At 51.7% G+C, this 18,437-nt stretch overlaps 1 protein-coding gene across 1 annotated transcript in view; it reads right to left on the bottom strand.

The window, feature by feature from the left end:
* The window catches only part of SYT13 (synaptotagmin 13), a 41,643-nt gene extending 25,324 nt beyond the window's left edge, over positions 1-16,319 (bottom strand). Inside the window, exon 1 of the mRNA XM_049647701.1 lies at positions 16,017-16,319. Within this exon, the coding sequence (XP_049503658.1) occupies positions 16,017-16,196 (180 nt within the window). The 5' untranslated portion in view covers positions 16,197-16,319. The remainder of the gene's footprint in view (positions 1-16,016) is intronic.
* Positions 16,320-18,437: the final 2,118 nt, after the last annotated feature.

The following is an 18,437-nucleotide window of genomic DNA, read 5'->3' as shown; positions in this document are numbered from 1 at the left end:
TCTGCCCCTCCCATGCTCATGCTCTCTCTCTCTCTCTCTCTCTTTCTCTCTCTCAAAAATAAATAAACATTAAAAAAATTTTTTTAAGTCTGAGAAATCTGGTTATATGCAATTTCTTGACATTGAATTCAAAATCTTCTTTCTGAACAGCTATAGGATGTTTTGATTCTATAATGTTTGATAATTGATGAAACTATGGACAAAGGCAACAATTTTTAACCTTGTCGTTAAGCCAATATATTACAAACAAAAGCTAAGGTACTAAAATTTGATGCTTGTTTTTTTTTTTTTTTTTTTACCCATTTAAAAAATCAGAGCACATTCAAGGTTATTCTTATAATAATACCTCCTTCACGCATCTGCATTCTGATAAGCTTTTCTTTTTTTTTTTTTTTATTTAAAAAAAAATTTTTTTTCAATGTTTTTTATTTATTTTTGGGACAGAGAGAGACAGAGCATGAACGGGGGAGGGGCAGAGAGAGAGGGAGACACAGAATCGGAAACAGGCTCCAGGCTCTGAGCCATCAGCCCAGAGCCCGACGCGGGGCTCGAACTCACGGACCGCGAGATCGTGACCTGGCTGAAGTCGGAGGCTTAACCGACTGCGCCACCCAGGCGCCCCCTGATAAGCTTTTCTTAGTGGGAGAGAAAGGAGGTAAATTCTGTAGAACCCCTGAGCATGTGAATATCATCCATCAAAAGTGATACAGCGTGGAATAAAAGTAGAGAGAGCAACTAACTGAAGACATCCATCCGCTTCTGTGCAGACACTTGGAAAGCACATCATTTTCCAACCCGGTAGTTTAAATGACAGCCAAGTTTTAAAGTGTGCCTTCAAAACAAGACAGGGACTGTTTTACTAGATTATCCTTATATTTTGGTTTTAAGCCCAAACCCTCCAATTTCTACCCAATAAAACAGAAATCAGCACACACCTGTCGCCCACTATGTATTTACCCACCCTTAAAACCATGGAAGATCCACGAATAAGTCCCTGCCCTCAGGAAGTTTACCATGCCATGGTGGAGATGAGATATTCCATAAACAGGAATATTAATTGCCTATCCTAGAAGAACTCTCCTGTCCCCACGGCAGACATGACTAATCAGTTAAAGCATTATTTCCTGCTCTGCTCAGGGCTCTAGGAAGCGACTACAAATTAGTAGAAATTGGTATACGAGGGGAAAGCTATATGCTTTCCCTGACGCATAGTTATACAAAGATAACTAAGTATAAAAGGTAATCTTAAAGGGCCATATGTCTAGACTATGTGCTATATAAAAGACTATGGAAGAGGTCCTTATCATTAGTGAGGCCAGAGAAGGCTTCCTGAAGGAGGGACAGTCAAGGATAACTCTGGATAGGAGAGGCAGGGGGAGTTCAAACAGACAGAGCAGAGCAGCGGGCACAGAGGGGTGCACACTCGAGGCATGGGGTATCTAGCAAACCATCCAAAGAGAAACACTGGGATTGGAGAAATGGATTTGCAAAGGAATGGTGAGGCCAGGTCATGACGGGTCTCGAATACCCGGCAAAAGATTCCGAATCCTAGTTTATAAACAGTGGAGAGACTCGGGCAGCTTGTGAACAGGACAAGGACAGGAGCATTATTTTCAGTAACTCAGAGGAGCAGGGGCATGGGGGAGGGACCGGAGGCGAGAAGGCCAGCTCAGAGCCAGGTGAGAGGAAGCGAGGGGCCGGGCCAGGGTATACCTGTCTCAAGGGAAAAATGAAAGCAGCATGCGGGACAAGTCCCCAAGGAAGATTCCACAGTCCTCCCGGGTGGAGCCACGTGTAGGGACGAGGAGTCTAAGAGAGCTGCGGCAAGGGGAAGGTACCTCCATCACTGCCTCTCGGGTCTCCTTTCTTAAAAGGGCATCGTTCCTGAGCGTCACTGAATATCCACAGCCGTGGAAGTGTTTAGGCAACAGATTGACTCTCCTGTGCGACTTTTGTGAGAGATGGCAAAGGATAGGGCGAGAGGGCTGCTTCTGACATTGCTCTCCCAGCGGTCATCCGGGCAGACTCCAAGCCGGGGAGTATCACCCACAGCCGTTAACTTTCAAACGGGATGCCAACCTATTGGCCCTCCCTCCGGTGTCACATGGGCCCACATTCCAGCGGTCTACCAACGGTCACGAAAATATGATTGGACCGTGGAAGGTCAGTGATATCAGATATTTGGCTCTAAGTTACTACACATGTCAAACAGTTCTGCTCAGCTCGTTGCAAGCTTTTGGAAATGAGAAAAACAGCTGAACTTTCCTACCCATGGATGTGTCTGTTTGACCAAGCACGTCTCAGACGCCTCAAGATGTGCAGAGCACCCTGCTGGAGGGTGGACCAAAGGGAAACCCTGCTAGACGCTGGACCAAATGGAAATCCTGCTAGAGTCTAGACCAAATGGAAAACCTGCTAGAGGCTGGACCAAAGGGAAACCACGCTAGAAGCTGGACCAAAGGGAAACCATGCTGGAGGCTGGACCCAACGGAAATCATGCTGGAGGCTGGCATTTATTGAGTACCCTATCAGTAAGGGTTTGGGCAGGAACAGAAGTCACGAACTAGGTCATCGAGGAGAGTGTGGGAGGTTAAGGAAAACACCTTGGGATGGAGAATATCCTGGAGCCAGGAGTAGCCGGGCATGGGGAGGGGAAGTTGGGAAATGGGGACAGGTTTGGGCGGGAATGGCAGGTAGGGGAGGAGGGTGCGGAGAGTGGTCTGGATGCAAAGGGACGATTTCCAGCCCGGCACTTCAGTTCCGGGCACTGCCCTACCTGGATTATGTGATTTAATCCCCACAATTCAGTGACAATGACACAGTTAACAGATGGCCACACTGAGGCACAGATAGGCGAGGTCACGAGCGTGCCATCCCACAGCAGGCCAGGGGCGGACTGGATCTGGAAGCCCAGCACTTCCTGTCCTCACTCATCTAGCATGTGACATCAAATATTTTACTAGAGTCATTTCAATGACAACTGAATTATTAATACCACTTGTTCATCCAAGAGTCATTTCATGCACTGTTGTAACTCGTGCAGCCCCCCCAAAGGCCGCCTGGGGGAGTTATAGGAGCTTGGTTTCCAGTGGTGGCCACAGTCAGAGTCACCATCCTCCTCTGTTCCCGAGGAGGCGGGGGGCCCCGATGTGACTCCGCCGGGGACAACCTGTGCAGCTGTGTTCATTGCCCGAAGGTCACGCAGTGGCCCAGGGAACTGCAAACACAGCAGTGGCCTCAACCCTGCCTTCCGGACACCAAGCCACAGGTTCAGCTCGCCGCGGCAAGTGCCCTGCCCGGTCCCTCCGGTGGCCCTTAGAGGTAATGGATTCGAGGCGCTCCTTTCTTAGAGTCTCACGTTTCCCCGAAGTGAAGAATTCCGGAAACACCACAGGGCAGGCAACTGCTGACTTCACCAGCTGCCGACTCGTCCGGTCTTCTTTTTTTTTTAATTTTTTTTAACGTTTATTTATTTTGAGACAAAGAGAAACAGAGCATGAACAGGGGAGGGGCAGAGAGAGAGGGAGACACAGAATCTGAAACGGGCTCCAGGCTCTGAGCTGTCAGCACAGAGCCCGACGTGGGGCTCGAACTCACGGACTATGAGATCATGACCTGAGCCGAAGTCGGACGCCCAACCGACTGAGCCACCCAGGCGCCCCTCATCCGGTCTTCTTAACAACAATTGAAGGCCATCAATGATTCACTCTACCACTTGGCCCTCATCGGCCCCCTGCCGGCCTCGTGAGGGCACTAAGGATCCGTCTGGAACCTTTGACCCTGTCGGGCACATGGCCCTCACTCTGCAACCTTCCCGATTTGATTCTGTGGTCCATCATTTCAACAACACCTTTTGGAGTCTAAAGACCCCCCGCCCCCCATCTTCCCGTCCTTCCCTGATGCTGTGTGGTAAAACCCCACCATTGATGAACTCACTACAGCACGATGCCTGCCCCCAACAGTCCTGCAACTGGGGTGGTTCCATGAACAATTCATGGTCAACAACCTCAAAATGGCTCCCGGCCCTGCCTGGCAATCCTACTGTTTCCCTAACTCCTGCCCCGAGCCCACATTTTGGAATCTCTCTGTTGCCTCGGGCTTCTTCTACAGACAAAAAGGAAGCCAAGAGAATGGAGATCCATTCACATAAACCCTGGCTGGACACATGCTGTGGCTTCCCTGTCCTGTTATGCCTTGGGAGGTGTACCCCTCGCTCTCCCCCTCCAAGACCAGTCCTTCCTTCCGAGCCTTGCCCCCATCCCCATGCTATTTGCGGGAGCCCGACCTCAGCTATTTTCCATCTCTCTCTCCTCCTCTCTCTTGAATGCTCACCTTTCTCTTTCAGCCTGCCCCTCCCCACCTGTTTTTAAATGCGCTCAACACTGCACTGACTTCTTGTCCCCTGATCAGCCACTGTCCTCACCCTCTCTGCCCAGCCAGGCGTCTCAAAAGAATCGCCTGTGCTTGGTACCCTCCTCATTTCCTCACTCTCCATCCGTGCAGCAAGCCACTCCCAAAGGGTCCCGTCAGCCACTGAAGGTCACTGTTAGTCTCCGAGGTCACTGATGACCTTCACCCTCTGATTCCTATGGATTTTTTCAGTCTTATCTGACTTGACTTTCCGGTAGCAGGTTCTCAGTGGATGATTCCCTTCCTCTTAAAAAGCTTTTTCTCTTGTTCTTCTTCTTCTTTTGACATTCCATTCTCCAGGCTCTCCTCCTTCCTCTCTGGCCACTTCTCTGGCTCGTGAAATGCTGATGTCCGTCAGGACTTCCCAGGCGCTTTTCCTCCTCATTCTGCTCTCTTCCTGGGTGGTCTCAACCATGCTCCTGGCTGTGATCGCTGCTTATGACAGACGACTCCCCAGCACACATCTTCGGCTCCCCAGTATACGTCACAGCCGTACTGTGAGCTCCGGACGTGCCCAGCCACTGGCACCATGGACATCTCCATGCAGAAAGCACAAAGAGTCCTCGTGCTCTCCCTGCACAAAAGTGAGTTCGTGACTTCAAGCCCATGACCTCATTTTTGTTGAGGGTTCCCTGTTTCGCTAATTGCTACCACCACCCAGTGGGGTAAGTGAAAACCTCAGGTGTCACCACGAACTCCTCCCTCTTCCTGAAACCCACACCCAACCGATAGGCAAAGCCTGTCAGTCTATTTCCTAAACATCTGCCACCATCATAGCGGCCCAAACCAACGTGGTTTTTCTCCAAGGCTTCCCTTGGTCTCTGTTTCCACTCTTCCCCATCTGGAAGGATGGTTTCACAGCCCTAATATGGCCATTAGGCCATATTCACCTTACTGAAGATCTTTCCATAGCTTCCACTGCTCTTGGTATAAATATCCAAACAGTCCTGGTGGCCCAGAAGACCCTGGGTAGCCCTGCCTTAGTCTGACTGCCTCCTTCACTCTACTCCCTCCTGTGACCTTTACACTCTACCCACTTCGACCTTCATCCAGTCCCTCCTGAGTGGTATTTCTTCTTTCCACAGGGCCTTTGCACATGCCCCATGCCTAGAAGACTTCAAATGTCATCCCCAACACCTTCACCTAGTAAAAATACCACTAACTGTCACAGGGATATGCAAGACCGTTCATTTGGGGTATGCGAAGAAAATAACAGAATTTCATCTCATAATTTATTTTTATTTCATTGTTTTGAAAGGTCCATCTTGTGCATGTTTTATTAGGCACATGATATGTTGGTAGAGTAACATATGTTTAAGTATATATATGCTTATAAAGAATTAAATATGCACGTATAATGTACACGCTCAAAATTTTTTTTTACTGAAAGGAGTCCAAAAATCTTGACGATCAGAGCAGTAATCAGCTCTCACTTCTTGGGAAGACTCCTGCCACCCTTGGCACACCTAACACAGCTGTAGACAACTGGTGTGATGAGCATCTCTACTGCTAGAATCCGAGCTACAGGTCAAGGACGTTGTCTGTCTGGTTCCTGCAGGGTCGTCCCCAGGGCTCAGTGCCTTATGTATAGTGAGTGATCCAGAGGTATGTTTAGAATGAATGAGTATCCTAGAAGTGGAATGTTCGTGCTCTCCTTCCCATCCTCACAGAAGCCTTTTCATGTCTCACATCTGGAATGTTTTTAACGGACTCTCTCTTTCCTACATGGTAAGCCTACACTCAAGTCACTGCTTTCGTAAAACATAAGTAAGAAAATGACTTGGAGATACTTAAAATATACCCTGAGTAGCTCCAGGTGCTGAGTCTGTCGGGTGCTTTCAAAAGTCATCTCATTTAGTCTTGAATATGACCTTAGAGAACCTTACCACCATCCCTGCTTGTTGAGGAGAAAAGCGGGAACCAGGACGGTCGAGGTCATTGAGCCCAAAAAATGGTGGAGGAGGAATTCACATTCAGGTTTGGGGTCTATGCCTAATCGGCTGCCTATTCTATCTCAGCAGCTTGCTCATAAAGTGAACATTTTGATCCGAAGAGGCAATTTCCTCTTTCAAGCGATCTCAAAAACCTGGATCGTTACGAAGCCCGCTAATTCCGGCGGCCATCCAGAATCAAATGCAAGTCTACCATGGAGCGGTTCTGCGGAGGTTCATTCCTTTCCGTTCTCTGTTTCCGCGTGTTTGGCGATGAGGCTGTCGAACAAAGGGCAGCTCAAGTCACGGTGCTACTTAAAGGGTCCGTCCACTTGCAAGGTAAGAGCCGTGCTCGTTTCTCTTCATAATTTTTTTAGCAGCACGTCCAAAACTGTGGGATATGATGCTTTTTCAAGTAAAAGGCAGTCTTCGTGGGCATTAGCCCATTGGCTTCACAGCTGAAGGTTTTTAAACTGTCTCCTATATTAGCCAAGAGAATGGAGACCATCCATCCATCCACCCATCCATCCACCCATCCATCCATCCATCCTCTGACTCAGGCAGCCATTCAACATTTCTCCTCACATCTCTGGCCATCTGCCAGTCCTGCTCAGTTTTCTCTACAAAGAGGCAGTCCATCTTGGACTTAATGAATGGGGGGCAGGGAGCGGGGCGCCCATGAAATACATCAAAGTACCCTGACGTCTACGCCAGACGGAGGGAGATTCAACTTCGCAAAATTCCCATAGGCTGCTCCTCCCCTTTGTATCCATTCATATTCATATTCATGTATGCAACGACTAGCTATTTGACTCTAATCTGTTCACGAAAACACGCTGGCCAGCCATTTTCAGAGAGCAGTCACTCGTACTCTGTTAAATGAGACAAGTTTTAATGCATTCCCAATCCACCCAAAAACCTCAATCCACGTCCCAAAATACCACTGGAACACCCTTAAACACCATGCAAAAAAAAAAAAAAAAACTCTCAGGAATTTTCTATACTATAAATCAATGAAAACACCCTTCACTTAATTAGCACTCAGGAAACTCCTCGGTGGGAAGGTTTGCACGTGCGTGTAGCCAACTAACACAGTAGGGGACCAAGGCCCCTCCTCCTGGAATCGCACTGGCCCTGATAACGTGAATACATAAGGAAATGATATTGAAAGATAGTAAATAGCACCTCGATTGGACCTGGGTTTGTAGGACCCCCCAGGTACGTGAGTGAAGCCGATTGGGACCCATGAAGGGCTAAAGTTCCGGCGGGGGGGAAAGGGTGGGGAGCATGACAGTGATCACACGCAATGTATTTAAAGGGTGGGGCAGCAGGTGCAAACAGGCTAGTACAAGAAGGGAGCCAAGGGCTGCCACACCCAGCACTCCTCGCATAAGACTCATGAGCAACGAAATGTTTTTATAGGTGTGCCCTTGTAGGTTCACTGTAATGGCCATTCCACACAGAGAGGGCCAGGCGTCCACCAGCTGGGGATATCCGTATCACGGGACATTATTCAGCCACAAAAATAAGGTTCTGATACAGGTCACAACATGGATGAACCTTGAGCACATTATACGAAGTGAAATAAGCCAGACACAAAAGGTCGCATGTTTGAACAATTCTAAATATGTTGGACGCCCCAAATAGGCAAATGCATAAAGACAGAAAGCAGATTGGTGGTTGCCAGGGACTGGAGAAGAGAGAGAAATAGAGAGCATGTCTGCTTAATGGGTGCAGAGTTTTCTTCAGGGGCGAGGAAGATGCTTTAGAGCTGGATGAAGGTGAGAACAACATTGATAGTGTGATTTGTACTCTTTAAACTAGTTCATGAATTTCACCTCTATTTTTTAAAAAAAAGCTTTGAAAACGACTGTAACGTTCCTATCACCAGCGCCCCTCACATGGGCATTGATCACTGTTTGATACACGAATGAATAAATGAAAGAGTGAACCCTGGTCTCTAGTGCCCTGCTTGCCTCAGGCCACTCTCCAGCCTCATTGTACATCAGGCCCCACCTTGCTCTCACTTTTCGGGCACCCTGACCTTTTGCTAGGTCCTCCTAAGCACTAAGTAAGGTTTCTGTCACAGGACCTTTGCACGGCTGCATCCCTCCGGAGCCCCTCACCTCCCTCCCCATTGCCCTGATTAACTTCCTTTCTAGTCCAGCTCTCAGCTTGGCCATTACTCTCTCCAGAAAAGCCTTCCCTGACCTTCCTGACTGGGTCAGTTCCACCTTACCCTCTCCTAGCACTAGAACTTTCTCTTCAGGTCACTTGCCACAACCACATCTTCATTTATCTGGGCTCTTCTTCTAACTCTGGTCTCCTTTACCACAACACAAATTTCATGAGGGATAAGAATGGGTCACTGTGTTGTTGAGGAGGGAGCAGCTACCACTGTATCCCCATCTCCAAGCACGGTACCTGGCACATAGTATGTGCTCAGTAAACATAATCAAGGGAGGGAGAGAAGGGTGGAGGCAAGAGGGAGGAATATATCCACCCTTTTCATCTGTTTTCCTTTAGAAACCTACAAACACCGGACAGCCTGGGCGGCTCAGTCAGTTGAGCGTCCGACTCTTGATTTCATCTCAGGTCACGATCTCACGGTTTGTGAGATCGAGCCCCACATCCGTGTCTGTGCTGACACCACATTTCCTGCTTGGGATTCTCTCTCTCCCTCTCCCTCTCTTTTTCCCTCTCTCAAAATAAAGACAGAAACTTAAAAAGAAAAGAAATTTACTAAGACTTGATTTCTTAACAGATTGGCTACAAAGAGCCCTTTGTATGCAAGTGTATGTTGATTCTGACATGTCCCTATAGAATCCCTTTGTTCTTAAAACCTATCCCTGTGAAGCTATTCTCCTCCACCTCAAAGCGACGCTTCCCAGTGTTTGTTAGCAAGAAATCAGCTGTGGACATAGTGAATGCAGTAACACCGGGGAAGAAGTGAGAGACGAACTGTTAGCGGTCCCTGGGAGACCGGAAGGTCAAATAGCGTGGATCGTCTATGGGATTTGGATTTCTCCTGCCGGTCTCCGACTCTGGGACGGCCAGTCACCCTTTATCTTGCCTCCTCTTTGCCTTCTGGCTCTGCTGCTTTCCCATCTGACCGGTCCCTCCCCTTCCTTCTGACTTTGCCTTACACCCCTCCGATTTCTCATTTGGGTGTTTCTTCCATGGGGTTCTGATGGCCTGTCTATTCCCCTTCTTACGACCCAGGTACTCGATGGTAACCGGGGCCAGTGTCTGAAAACCTGAAAATGTCTAAAGATACAGCAATCTTCACTCCTGGAGTTAAAGCGAAGAGAAGAGCCGGGCACCTGAATTATTTATACGCTCCGGCAGAGGAGAAATGAGGAAGGGAGGAGGATGGGATGGTCTGGGACCTGACCCCAGGGAAGGGATTGGGGACAGAGACCTAGGGTCCACATCGTATCAGGAGGGGCCTGGTGTCTCCTGTGGCTGTGTGCTCATCTCTCTCAAATAATCTATGCTAATTTCTTGATGAAAGATTCATCCTGTCTTCCATGTTGCTAAGCAACCAGCCCAAACATGTTTACTGTGTAAATCTCTCTGGAGGGCCCTGGGCTGCACCCAGTGCCTGAAGCGTGATGGACGCAAGAGGAGACAAAGCCGCCCAAGGCTCGGGGAAAGGTTTCTCAAGCTGACCTGCAAAAAATGCGTATTTTTGACACTTTTATGCCATATCTGGGGAAACACAGTGGCCCAAGTATAACTGTGACTAGCCCTTTTCTGCTAATCTCCAGCCTACTGCTCAAAAGTGTGGGCTCAGGGGCCAGGCTTCCTAAATTTGATTCCCAACTCTGCCACCAAGTGTGACTTCAGAGTGCTGTGTTGTTTTTCCCATCTGTAAAATGGAAAGAATACTGACGCATATTTCACAGGGCTACGGTGAGGACAAAATTAACATGACTCAAGACGGCCCGGCACGCACCCAAAGAGCCCGCAAAACGTTGGTTATGCCATCATTAGTGCTTATTCCTCTAGGGAGATGCTTCTAAGTTTTTTGTCTGTGTATTTACACGAATTGGAGAGTCTGCCAGACAGGAGATCAGCTGAGAAACGAATCCTTTAAAAGGGTAAAAATGCATGGGGGGCAGACCGTGGAGCGGCCCGGAATCACACCAGTTCATGGGGCCTCTTCTGACCACCGAGGCACAGGGGAGACCTTGCCAAGGCAGCGAGCCGGAACAGGAGAAAGCTCTTTGGGCTGAAGGTGGGGGTGCCCCTCCCCCAGGGCTTCCCAAGCCCCTGCACCTGCCTATCACGACAGAAGCGTAACACGATTCATGGCGATTTGCTGGCTGGCTTCGTTGTCTGTCTCCTCACTTAGCAGGAAGAGCACACACCCGTCTCCTCCTTGCTGTATCCCAGGGCCTAGCGTGTGCTCATTAACTTTTAATGAATGAACTTATTAGCTAATGAATGCAGCATATGGGTTCTGGTTCATCCTCGCTCTCAATAATTATGAATTTAGATTCGGGATCTGAGAGGACTTGCTCCAGTGGTCTAAGGAAGAGGAGGGCAAGGCAGGACGGGTGACACGGCCACACCGATGGTCTCGAGGCCCCAGTCCCAAGAAGGAGGCAGCCACAGGAGTAACAGTAGAAAACAGACGGGGCCAGGGAGGTAGTATCTGATGGATCACAAGGAAAGGAGGGACATGCCTCTTGTTCACAGCCTGGAAGTCCTCCTGGTGATGAAAATTGTGACTTGATACTAAATTGATGTTTACAAACTGTGTATGACAACATGAAAACTTTTAACGACAACTTTACCAGAGTGTAACCATACAAAGAAAAGTGCATAAATCAGAAAAGGAGTGGGGTGCCTGGGTGGCTCAGTCAGTTAAGTGTCAGACTTCAGCTCATGTTATGACCTTGTGTTCACGAGTTCAATCCCCATGTCAGGCTCTGTGCTGACAGCTCAGAGCTGTCAGCTTCGGACTCTGTGTCTCCCTCTCTCTCTCTCTGCCCCTCCCCCCCACATGCTCACTCTCTCTCTCTCTCTCAAAAATAAATAAACATTAAAAAATTGTTTTAAAGAATGCAACAAGGCAAGCACCATGTAGGGAGCAAAATCAGACACTAAAACCAAAGTTTTCTAAAAACAGGACCCCAACTCCTGCTAAGTGACAGGTGTCAGGGGTTCTGAGCTGTGGTAGAAGGCACTTCTCCCTGCTCACTCTTTATTACTTAGGTTAGCCAAAAACAGGGTTTCTTCTGAAGGGACCCAGAAGTAAGGGGAGTGAAAGCCTGTGCAGACCAGCGTGAGGAGGAAACTCAGGGTAAGGGAACCAAGGGGTCCGGCCACCTTTCACTGAGTAGATTCTGAAGCAGCGGTGAAGGGAAGATACGCACACGCACACACACGCACACACACGCACACACACGCACACGCGTGCACACGCACACACACACACACCCCTGTTCTGCTCGCCGCTCTGTCTCCTCACGCAAGCTGCCAGGTCACTGCATAATCACCAACCTTCGGAAGCTGGGCTGACAACCGTGAGGGAGGTCCCCGGGTGACCCTGCCAGACCACGAGCGGACAATGTAGTGAGACCGAACCTCCCGCGTCCCCCAAAGGACTGTACCCGGGGGGAAGGGGAGGGATTGTCTCAGGAGGCAGGACAAAGGGTCCAGAGTGTGTATTTTGGAAAAGCGAAGAAGAACTATGAATTGAAGCCAGCTGGAGGCATGAAAGGTGATGACTGAGGGTTTCTGCCCTCTCTCTCCTCCCACTTAGCAGAGATTCGGGGCCTTTTTTGTTCCATGGATTCCTTCAGCTCTCCAGAGAGGCCCCGTGGACACTTCCTCAGAATGTGTGCAAATAAAAGACATCGGACCACAGAGGAACGTCTAATCACACCAGCTCGTGAAACGGCTGTACGGGTGCCTCTTTGTCCACTCATTCCCGAACGGGATCTGGCAGGGGGTTTAATAAGCACCATGATCTAGACCTGGCGATAAATGCACATGATACTACAGGTGTACTTGCCTTGAAACTACCTGTGATTTCCCTCAGGGACCAAGTCACAGATGTCGTTGACACTCCTATAGAGTGTTGCCAATATTCCTACTAAGGGGAGATGCTACGTGTCCGTCACCGAGGTTAGTGAAAAGAAAGATGTTACTTTTTGCCCTGTCCGAGACCATGAACCTCTGAAAGTCTCTCCACAGACCCCGTGGGGAGGTCTGGGGAACCTAAGGTTAAGAACCCCCAGGGGAAACATCCAAGTTCTTCTCAAAATCACTACAAACTTTGGGGTGCCTGGGTGGCTCGGTCGGTTAAGCGTCCGACTTCGGCTCAGGTCATGATCTCGCGGTCCGTGAGTTCGAGCCCCGCGTCGGGCTCTGGGCTGACCGCTCAGAGCCTGCAGCCTGTTTAAGATTCTGTGTCTCCCTCTCTCTCTGCCCTCCCCTGTTCATGCTCTGTCTCTCTCTGTCTATAAAATAAATAAACGTTAAAATCACTACAAACTTCAACTTCATCCAACCATTCGGGGCCCGACTGTCCAAGAGACTTTTCCGGCAACCACAACCAGTGACTTACAGAGTCACAGGCAGTCCCTCCGCATCCTACAGACATCCGGTTCCATGCATGGGCGTCTGGAGCCCGGTTCCCCAGCCCTGCGCCCTCCTTTCAGAGAACGCCTTCCGAGAGCCTTCCCCAACTCCGCCCCTCCTTGTCAACGTGTGCCTCTTTCATCACCCCGCTGTCACCTGTCACCCCTCACACCACCTCCTTCACTTATTTTGAAATGTCAATTGTGTCGTGTTTTCTCTGTTTACTCTATCTGGGTCAGTGCTGAATCTGAGCACAACAGCAGCCAAACCAATGTCGTGAGATGCCTCCTGCACCACATCCGGCTTGCCCAAATCCTTGTCACCGAGGGAACCAGATGAGGGAATGTGGAGGAAGGGGTCTCGTGTGTCAGTAAATGTTTACTGTGCCCCTACAGAGCGACCACAGGGTTACAAAGGCACGGTGCATATGCACTCACATGTGCAGAAATGACTCAAGCAAGAGTCCCAAGTCGCTGGACACGGCGATACCTTTATTTGTCCACCGTTTCTTACTGGACACCTAGTCGGTTCTAGCCACTGAGCAGGTGCTGGGAATAAATAACATACAAGTAAGCGGGTATTGGGGCGCCTGGGTGGCTCGGTCGGTTAAGCGTCCGACTTCGCTCAGGTCATGATCTCACGGTCCGTGAGTTCGAGCCCCGCGTCGGGCTCTGTGCTGACCGCTCAGAGCCTGGAGCCTGTTTCAGATTCTGTGTCTCCTCTCTCTCTGCCCCTCCCCTGTTCATGCTCTGTGTCTCTCTGTCTCAAAAATAAATAAACGTTAAAAAAAATTAAAAAAAAAAAGTAAGCGGGTATGAAAGATCACACCCAGTTATAACAAGAGCTATGAAAGAATTGGAAGGAACAATAGGGAAGAAGGTAATAGGGGGGAGGTACTCCCGTTACATGTGGCAGGAGATAAAATCCTCCCGAGAAGGTGAAATTTAAACAGAAAGAAGCCTGGGGGCGCCTGGGTGGCTCAGTCAGTTGAGTGTCTGATTTTGGCTCAGGTCATGATCTCACAGGCTGTGAGTTCGAGCCCCGCATTGAGCTCTGTGCTGACAGCTCAGAGCCTGGAGCCTGCTTCCGATTCTGTGTCTCCCTCTCTCTCTGCCCCTTCCCTGCTTGCTTTCTCTCTCTCTCAAAAATAATAAACAATAAAAAAATTTTTTTAAACAGAAAGAAGCCTGAGGGATGGGGAGGAGCTCTGTGTGAAAAGCCAGAGGAAAATGGCCATGGGGGCTGGGGGCGGGGGGTCTTTAAGAAGGATCGGAAATCCAGGGAGGGTGAGCTTTCAGATGATTGGGAGAAGGGCATGAACCTTGGCCTGGAGAGGGAGACACCTGCCAGGTCAAGCACGTGAGGGAGTGGAGTGGCTAAAAGCACGGATTCCAGAAGCAGACCAGCTTGGCTAGAATCCACCCAGCTCTAAAACTTCTCTAGCTGTGCAGCCACGGGCAAGTCACTCAGCCTCTCTGAGCCTTAGCTTCCTCATCTTTAAGTAGGGATCATCAAATACGTCCTTCATTGACTTGTTCAATGCATTAAGAATAGAGCACTTAGCACGGTGCCTGACACAGAGCACATGTCATGTAATGGTTTGCTATGACTTGTTCCATGCTCATTGAGAAGCTGTCGGGGGGGATTTGAGCCAAGGAGACGGTTGTCTTTAACAGGTTCTTGGCCATTGTATGGGCTACTGGTCATGACTAAAACAGAGTTGGAAGGGATCCCAAAGGTCATTTACACCCGGTCCTTCTCCAGTGCTTTTCTCTGGGGAGGGGAGGGGACAGCGCCTGAAGAGCCACCTCTGTGACAGGCAGAATGGTCTTCCCCTAACGCTGGGTGGGAGAGAAGTTTGAGAGGCAGCCGGCTACAACTTCTGGAGGGTTCCCCCACCCCCTCAACTCCCAGTGGGCGGAGAGCCCACTACTCCCACTTCAGATGGTTCTGGGTCTCATGTCTTGATGCCCAGCTGGCTCCCCTTCCTGCCAGTGTCAATGTCACTTTTCTTGGATTGTAAGTGCCTCAAGGACAGCAGCCATTTCCTTCCATTCTCACTAGCCGGTGACTGACACAAGGCCCCTGAGCAAGCGCTGAGTCTCAGAGCTTTTGAATAATTGATTGGAAGAAGGAAGGTGGAATCATAGCATTCTTGTGCCTCTCCCAGACCTCCAAGCTCTATGAAGAATCTAAAGGGCCTTGGGAAGTCATCGAGACAAGCCCCTGACCCAGGGCCAGCCTTCCTCAAACACCCTAGCAGGACTTTCTCTGGTTCTCTCCAGAGGGCATTTTGCACTCCCCACCACGGGGAATGCTTCCTGGAGTGCACAGCCCGTCTGGAGCTCCTTCCAAACCTCTTCCCTAGACCCCCTGGGTCACACTGTACAATGGGGACACCACCCACTTCCTGCCCAAAGGGCTCTGTGTACAAGCCAATGCATGGGATAAAGCCCTCCTGGGTCCAGGGCCATCATCGGAGCTATCCTAGGGGAGGGCACAGCAAAGCCCCCCTGGCTGGCTGGCTGGAGCTGAGGGCTGCTGCGAGGGGGCCCCTCCAGATTCACCAGCCTCTCCCCAGACCCCAGGCACCCCCGCCGACTCCCACGGGTCCAGCAACCACCTCCCCTCTGTTCTCCCGTGGCTTTCCCCCTTCTCAGCTAAGCCGGTGCTTTTCCTACACCAGACCCCCCCCCCCCCCCCCCCCCCCCCCCCCCCGGGCCCCCCTTTCCCCCCCCCCCCCCCAATTCTGCACGCTTCTAACCCTCCAGCCCCCTCCCGCGGTTTCCTCCCAGCCGCTCCACTGTCCTCTCGGCCCCTGTTCCTACCCAAGTCCCCTTCCCATTCCGTCCCCACCCCTCCCCTTTAGCGCTAGGCTCCCCATTCCTCTCGCGCCCCCACCCAGCCCCCCCCCCCCGGGTACCCCCCCCCCCCCCCCCCCCCCCCCCCCCCCCCCCCGGGGGCCCAAAAAAGGCCCCCCCCCCCCCCCCCCCCCCGCCCCTCCCCAACCCGTTTCCCCGCGGCTGCGGCCGCCGAGACCCCGCCGCGCCCGGGAGAGGCCGAGGCGCCGCCCCCGCTCACCTGTTGTGCGGACCGGAGCACGCCGGGTCTCGCCTTCTCCGGATCCGGGTCCCGCTCCCGCTGCAGCCCCTTCTTGGGATGCATGTGCCGGCACAGGCAGGTGACCCCGCACAGCGCGAGGATGCTGGTGGCCGTGCCCAGCGTGGCGCCCAGCGCGATCACGGGCACCGACAGCACCATGGTGCCCGCGTCCCCGCCGCCGCCGCAGCCACCGCGGCCGCCGCGCACCTACCCCGGCCGGGCCCGCCGCCCGCCGCCGCCCGGCCGCTCCTGGGATCGGGGCGCGCCGACTGCTCTCCCGCCGCCGGAGGTGGTTGGGTGGGGGGGGGCGGGGGGCGGGGAGGGGGGACGGCTGCGAGGACGTCAGAGGAGGAGCCCGGCCCGGAGCAGGCTGGTGCGCCCGCACTCAGCTCCACGTCAACCCGCACCCCCTCCCGCCGGCACGTGACCGGACCCCCACCCCAACCGCAGCCCAGCGTCCAGAGGGATGCGAGCTTAGGGTTGTGCCAGGCCAGTCTTCACGCTTTCTGTTGGCGGACACTTGCCCCATAAGGGCGGGAGCTCGCCGAGGCCACACCGTGTGAGCTGGCGAACCAGGGCTCCATCTGGGTACAGATTCTGCCAGACTACCAGCCCTTCCTTCCCCACCTTCTCTGGCCCAGCAGGCTGTGAACTTGGGTCCTCCAGGAGGTTTTCAAACACACAAAGCTGGAGACTTCCGGTCTGCCGAATTTGCCAGGTGTTGGCTATGCCGTGAGGGTGAGGGGCAGGCGACAGGAAGAAGGGAATTGGTCTCTGTCTGGCGTGGAGACTGCACCCGTGTCCTGGCGAAGGGGACCGCCACAATTCTGCTGCTTTCCGCATCTCCTTTAGGGTTCTCTATGACCTCATCTGAGCAGCGGATCTCTGCTTACAGATGAGGAAGCTGTGGCTGGCAGGGGATGGGGGGCAGCTAGAAAAATCTGGTCATCCTGAGCCCAGACTCAGGCTGGCAGATTCCAAGTCCATGTGTCACACTCAGAGAAAGAACTTATCTTGGATGAACAAAGACTGTCACCTGCAGTAGCCAGGAGCCCACAGCTGGTCCGGAGAGGGGGGAATAAAAGCACTGTGCTTGGAATGAAGGGAAATTAGAATTCCAGGCATGAGGAAGACCGTCTTAGAGCAGAAAACAACGGTTTTCAGTGCGTTGCATCGTGTGGAGTGTTTCATTGAATTCAGCAGGCGTTTGCCGTGTCTGCAGTTCTCTACGCGTGCTGGGCACGTGTGACAAGGAGTGGGGACGATTTCGTCCACAACCGGGCTTTCAAATTCCCGTGACGCCGATGACTCCTAAATCTGTGATGGCTCTGGCCAGGCCTTCTGTGCTGACCTGCAGAAGTGACCACCACCTGGTGCGTGGCTTATCTCCCCCGTGTAACAAACTGCCCATGACTCAGTGGTTGCTTCTCATGATCTTGCAGGTTGCCTGGGCTCAGCTGGGTGTATTTCCCGCTCCGAGGGATGTCTCCCGCGACTGCACTCGGCTGGGCTGGGCCGTGCAAGGTGGCATACCACATGACACTGGCTGCCGCGGGGGGCACAGCTGGCTGTCCACCAGGGGGGTGCCCTTTGGTTCTCCCCCACGTGGCTGGAGCTGCACGGCAGCCAGGTTCCAAGAGGAAGGAAGCGGGAGCGGCCACTTCTCTTTAGGCCTGGCTTCAGAAGTTCTAGAACGTTGCTTCTTTGGTCAAGCAATAGTCTCCCTCTAGTTCTTTCCCTACAAGGCATTAGAAAGGATGTTTCTGAAATGCAGCGCTGATCCTGTCGCTCACATGCATAAAAGCCTTCAGAGTTTCTCCAGGGATGAACCCAAAGACTCCAGTTAGATCCAAAGCCCTAGTGGCGCCTGGGTGGCTCAGTTGGTTAAGTGCCTGACTCTTGTTTTCGGCTCAGGACATGATCTCGAGGTTGGCGAATGCTAGCCCCGAGCCTGCTCTGCCCATCCTGTCTCTGCCCATCCCCCGCTTGCTCTCTCTCTCTTTAAAAAAGAAAAAAGAAAAAAAATCCAAAGCCCTTTGTGATGTGGTTCCTGCCAATCCCTTCAGACTCACCTCTGTACACTTCCCAACATGGCTTTGAGCCCCCAATACTCTCAGGAACTTGGCATTCATTCGACAAGCTAATCTCTTTGGAGCCTTCATACCATCACCCATGGGTGCGAACAGCAGGTGCTCAGTAACTGTTGAAAGAGGGAACAGTTCACCTGATCATCTCATGTAGGACTTCCAGTGGCTTGGAGGGGAATCCCATTTGCTAAATGAGCTCCGTGTGATTAAACTGACTCTTCCACAAATGTTTATTTTGTGCCTGCTGTATGCTAGGCACATTTTCCTACTGAGCTCCATTCGCTGCCAATCATGGAGCTCAAGTCCCTCCGGG

Source organism: Panthera uncia, chromosome D1 (assembly GCF_023721935.1).
Source record: "Panthera uncia isolate 11264 chromosome D1, Puncia_PCG_1.0, whole genome shotgun sequence".
In the NCBI taxonomy this organism is placed as follows: Eukaryota; Metazoa; Chordata; class Mammalia; order Carnivora; family Felidae; genus Panthera; species Panthera uncia.
Note: the sequence above shows the minus strand (reverse complement) of the source record. Positions and strands in the feature narration are given on the sequence as shown.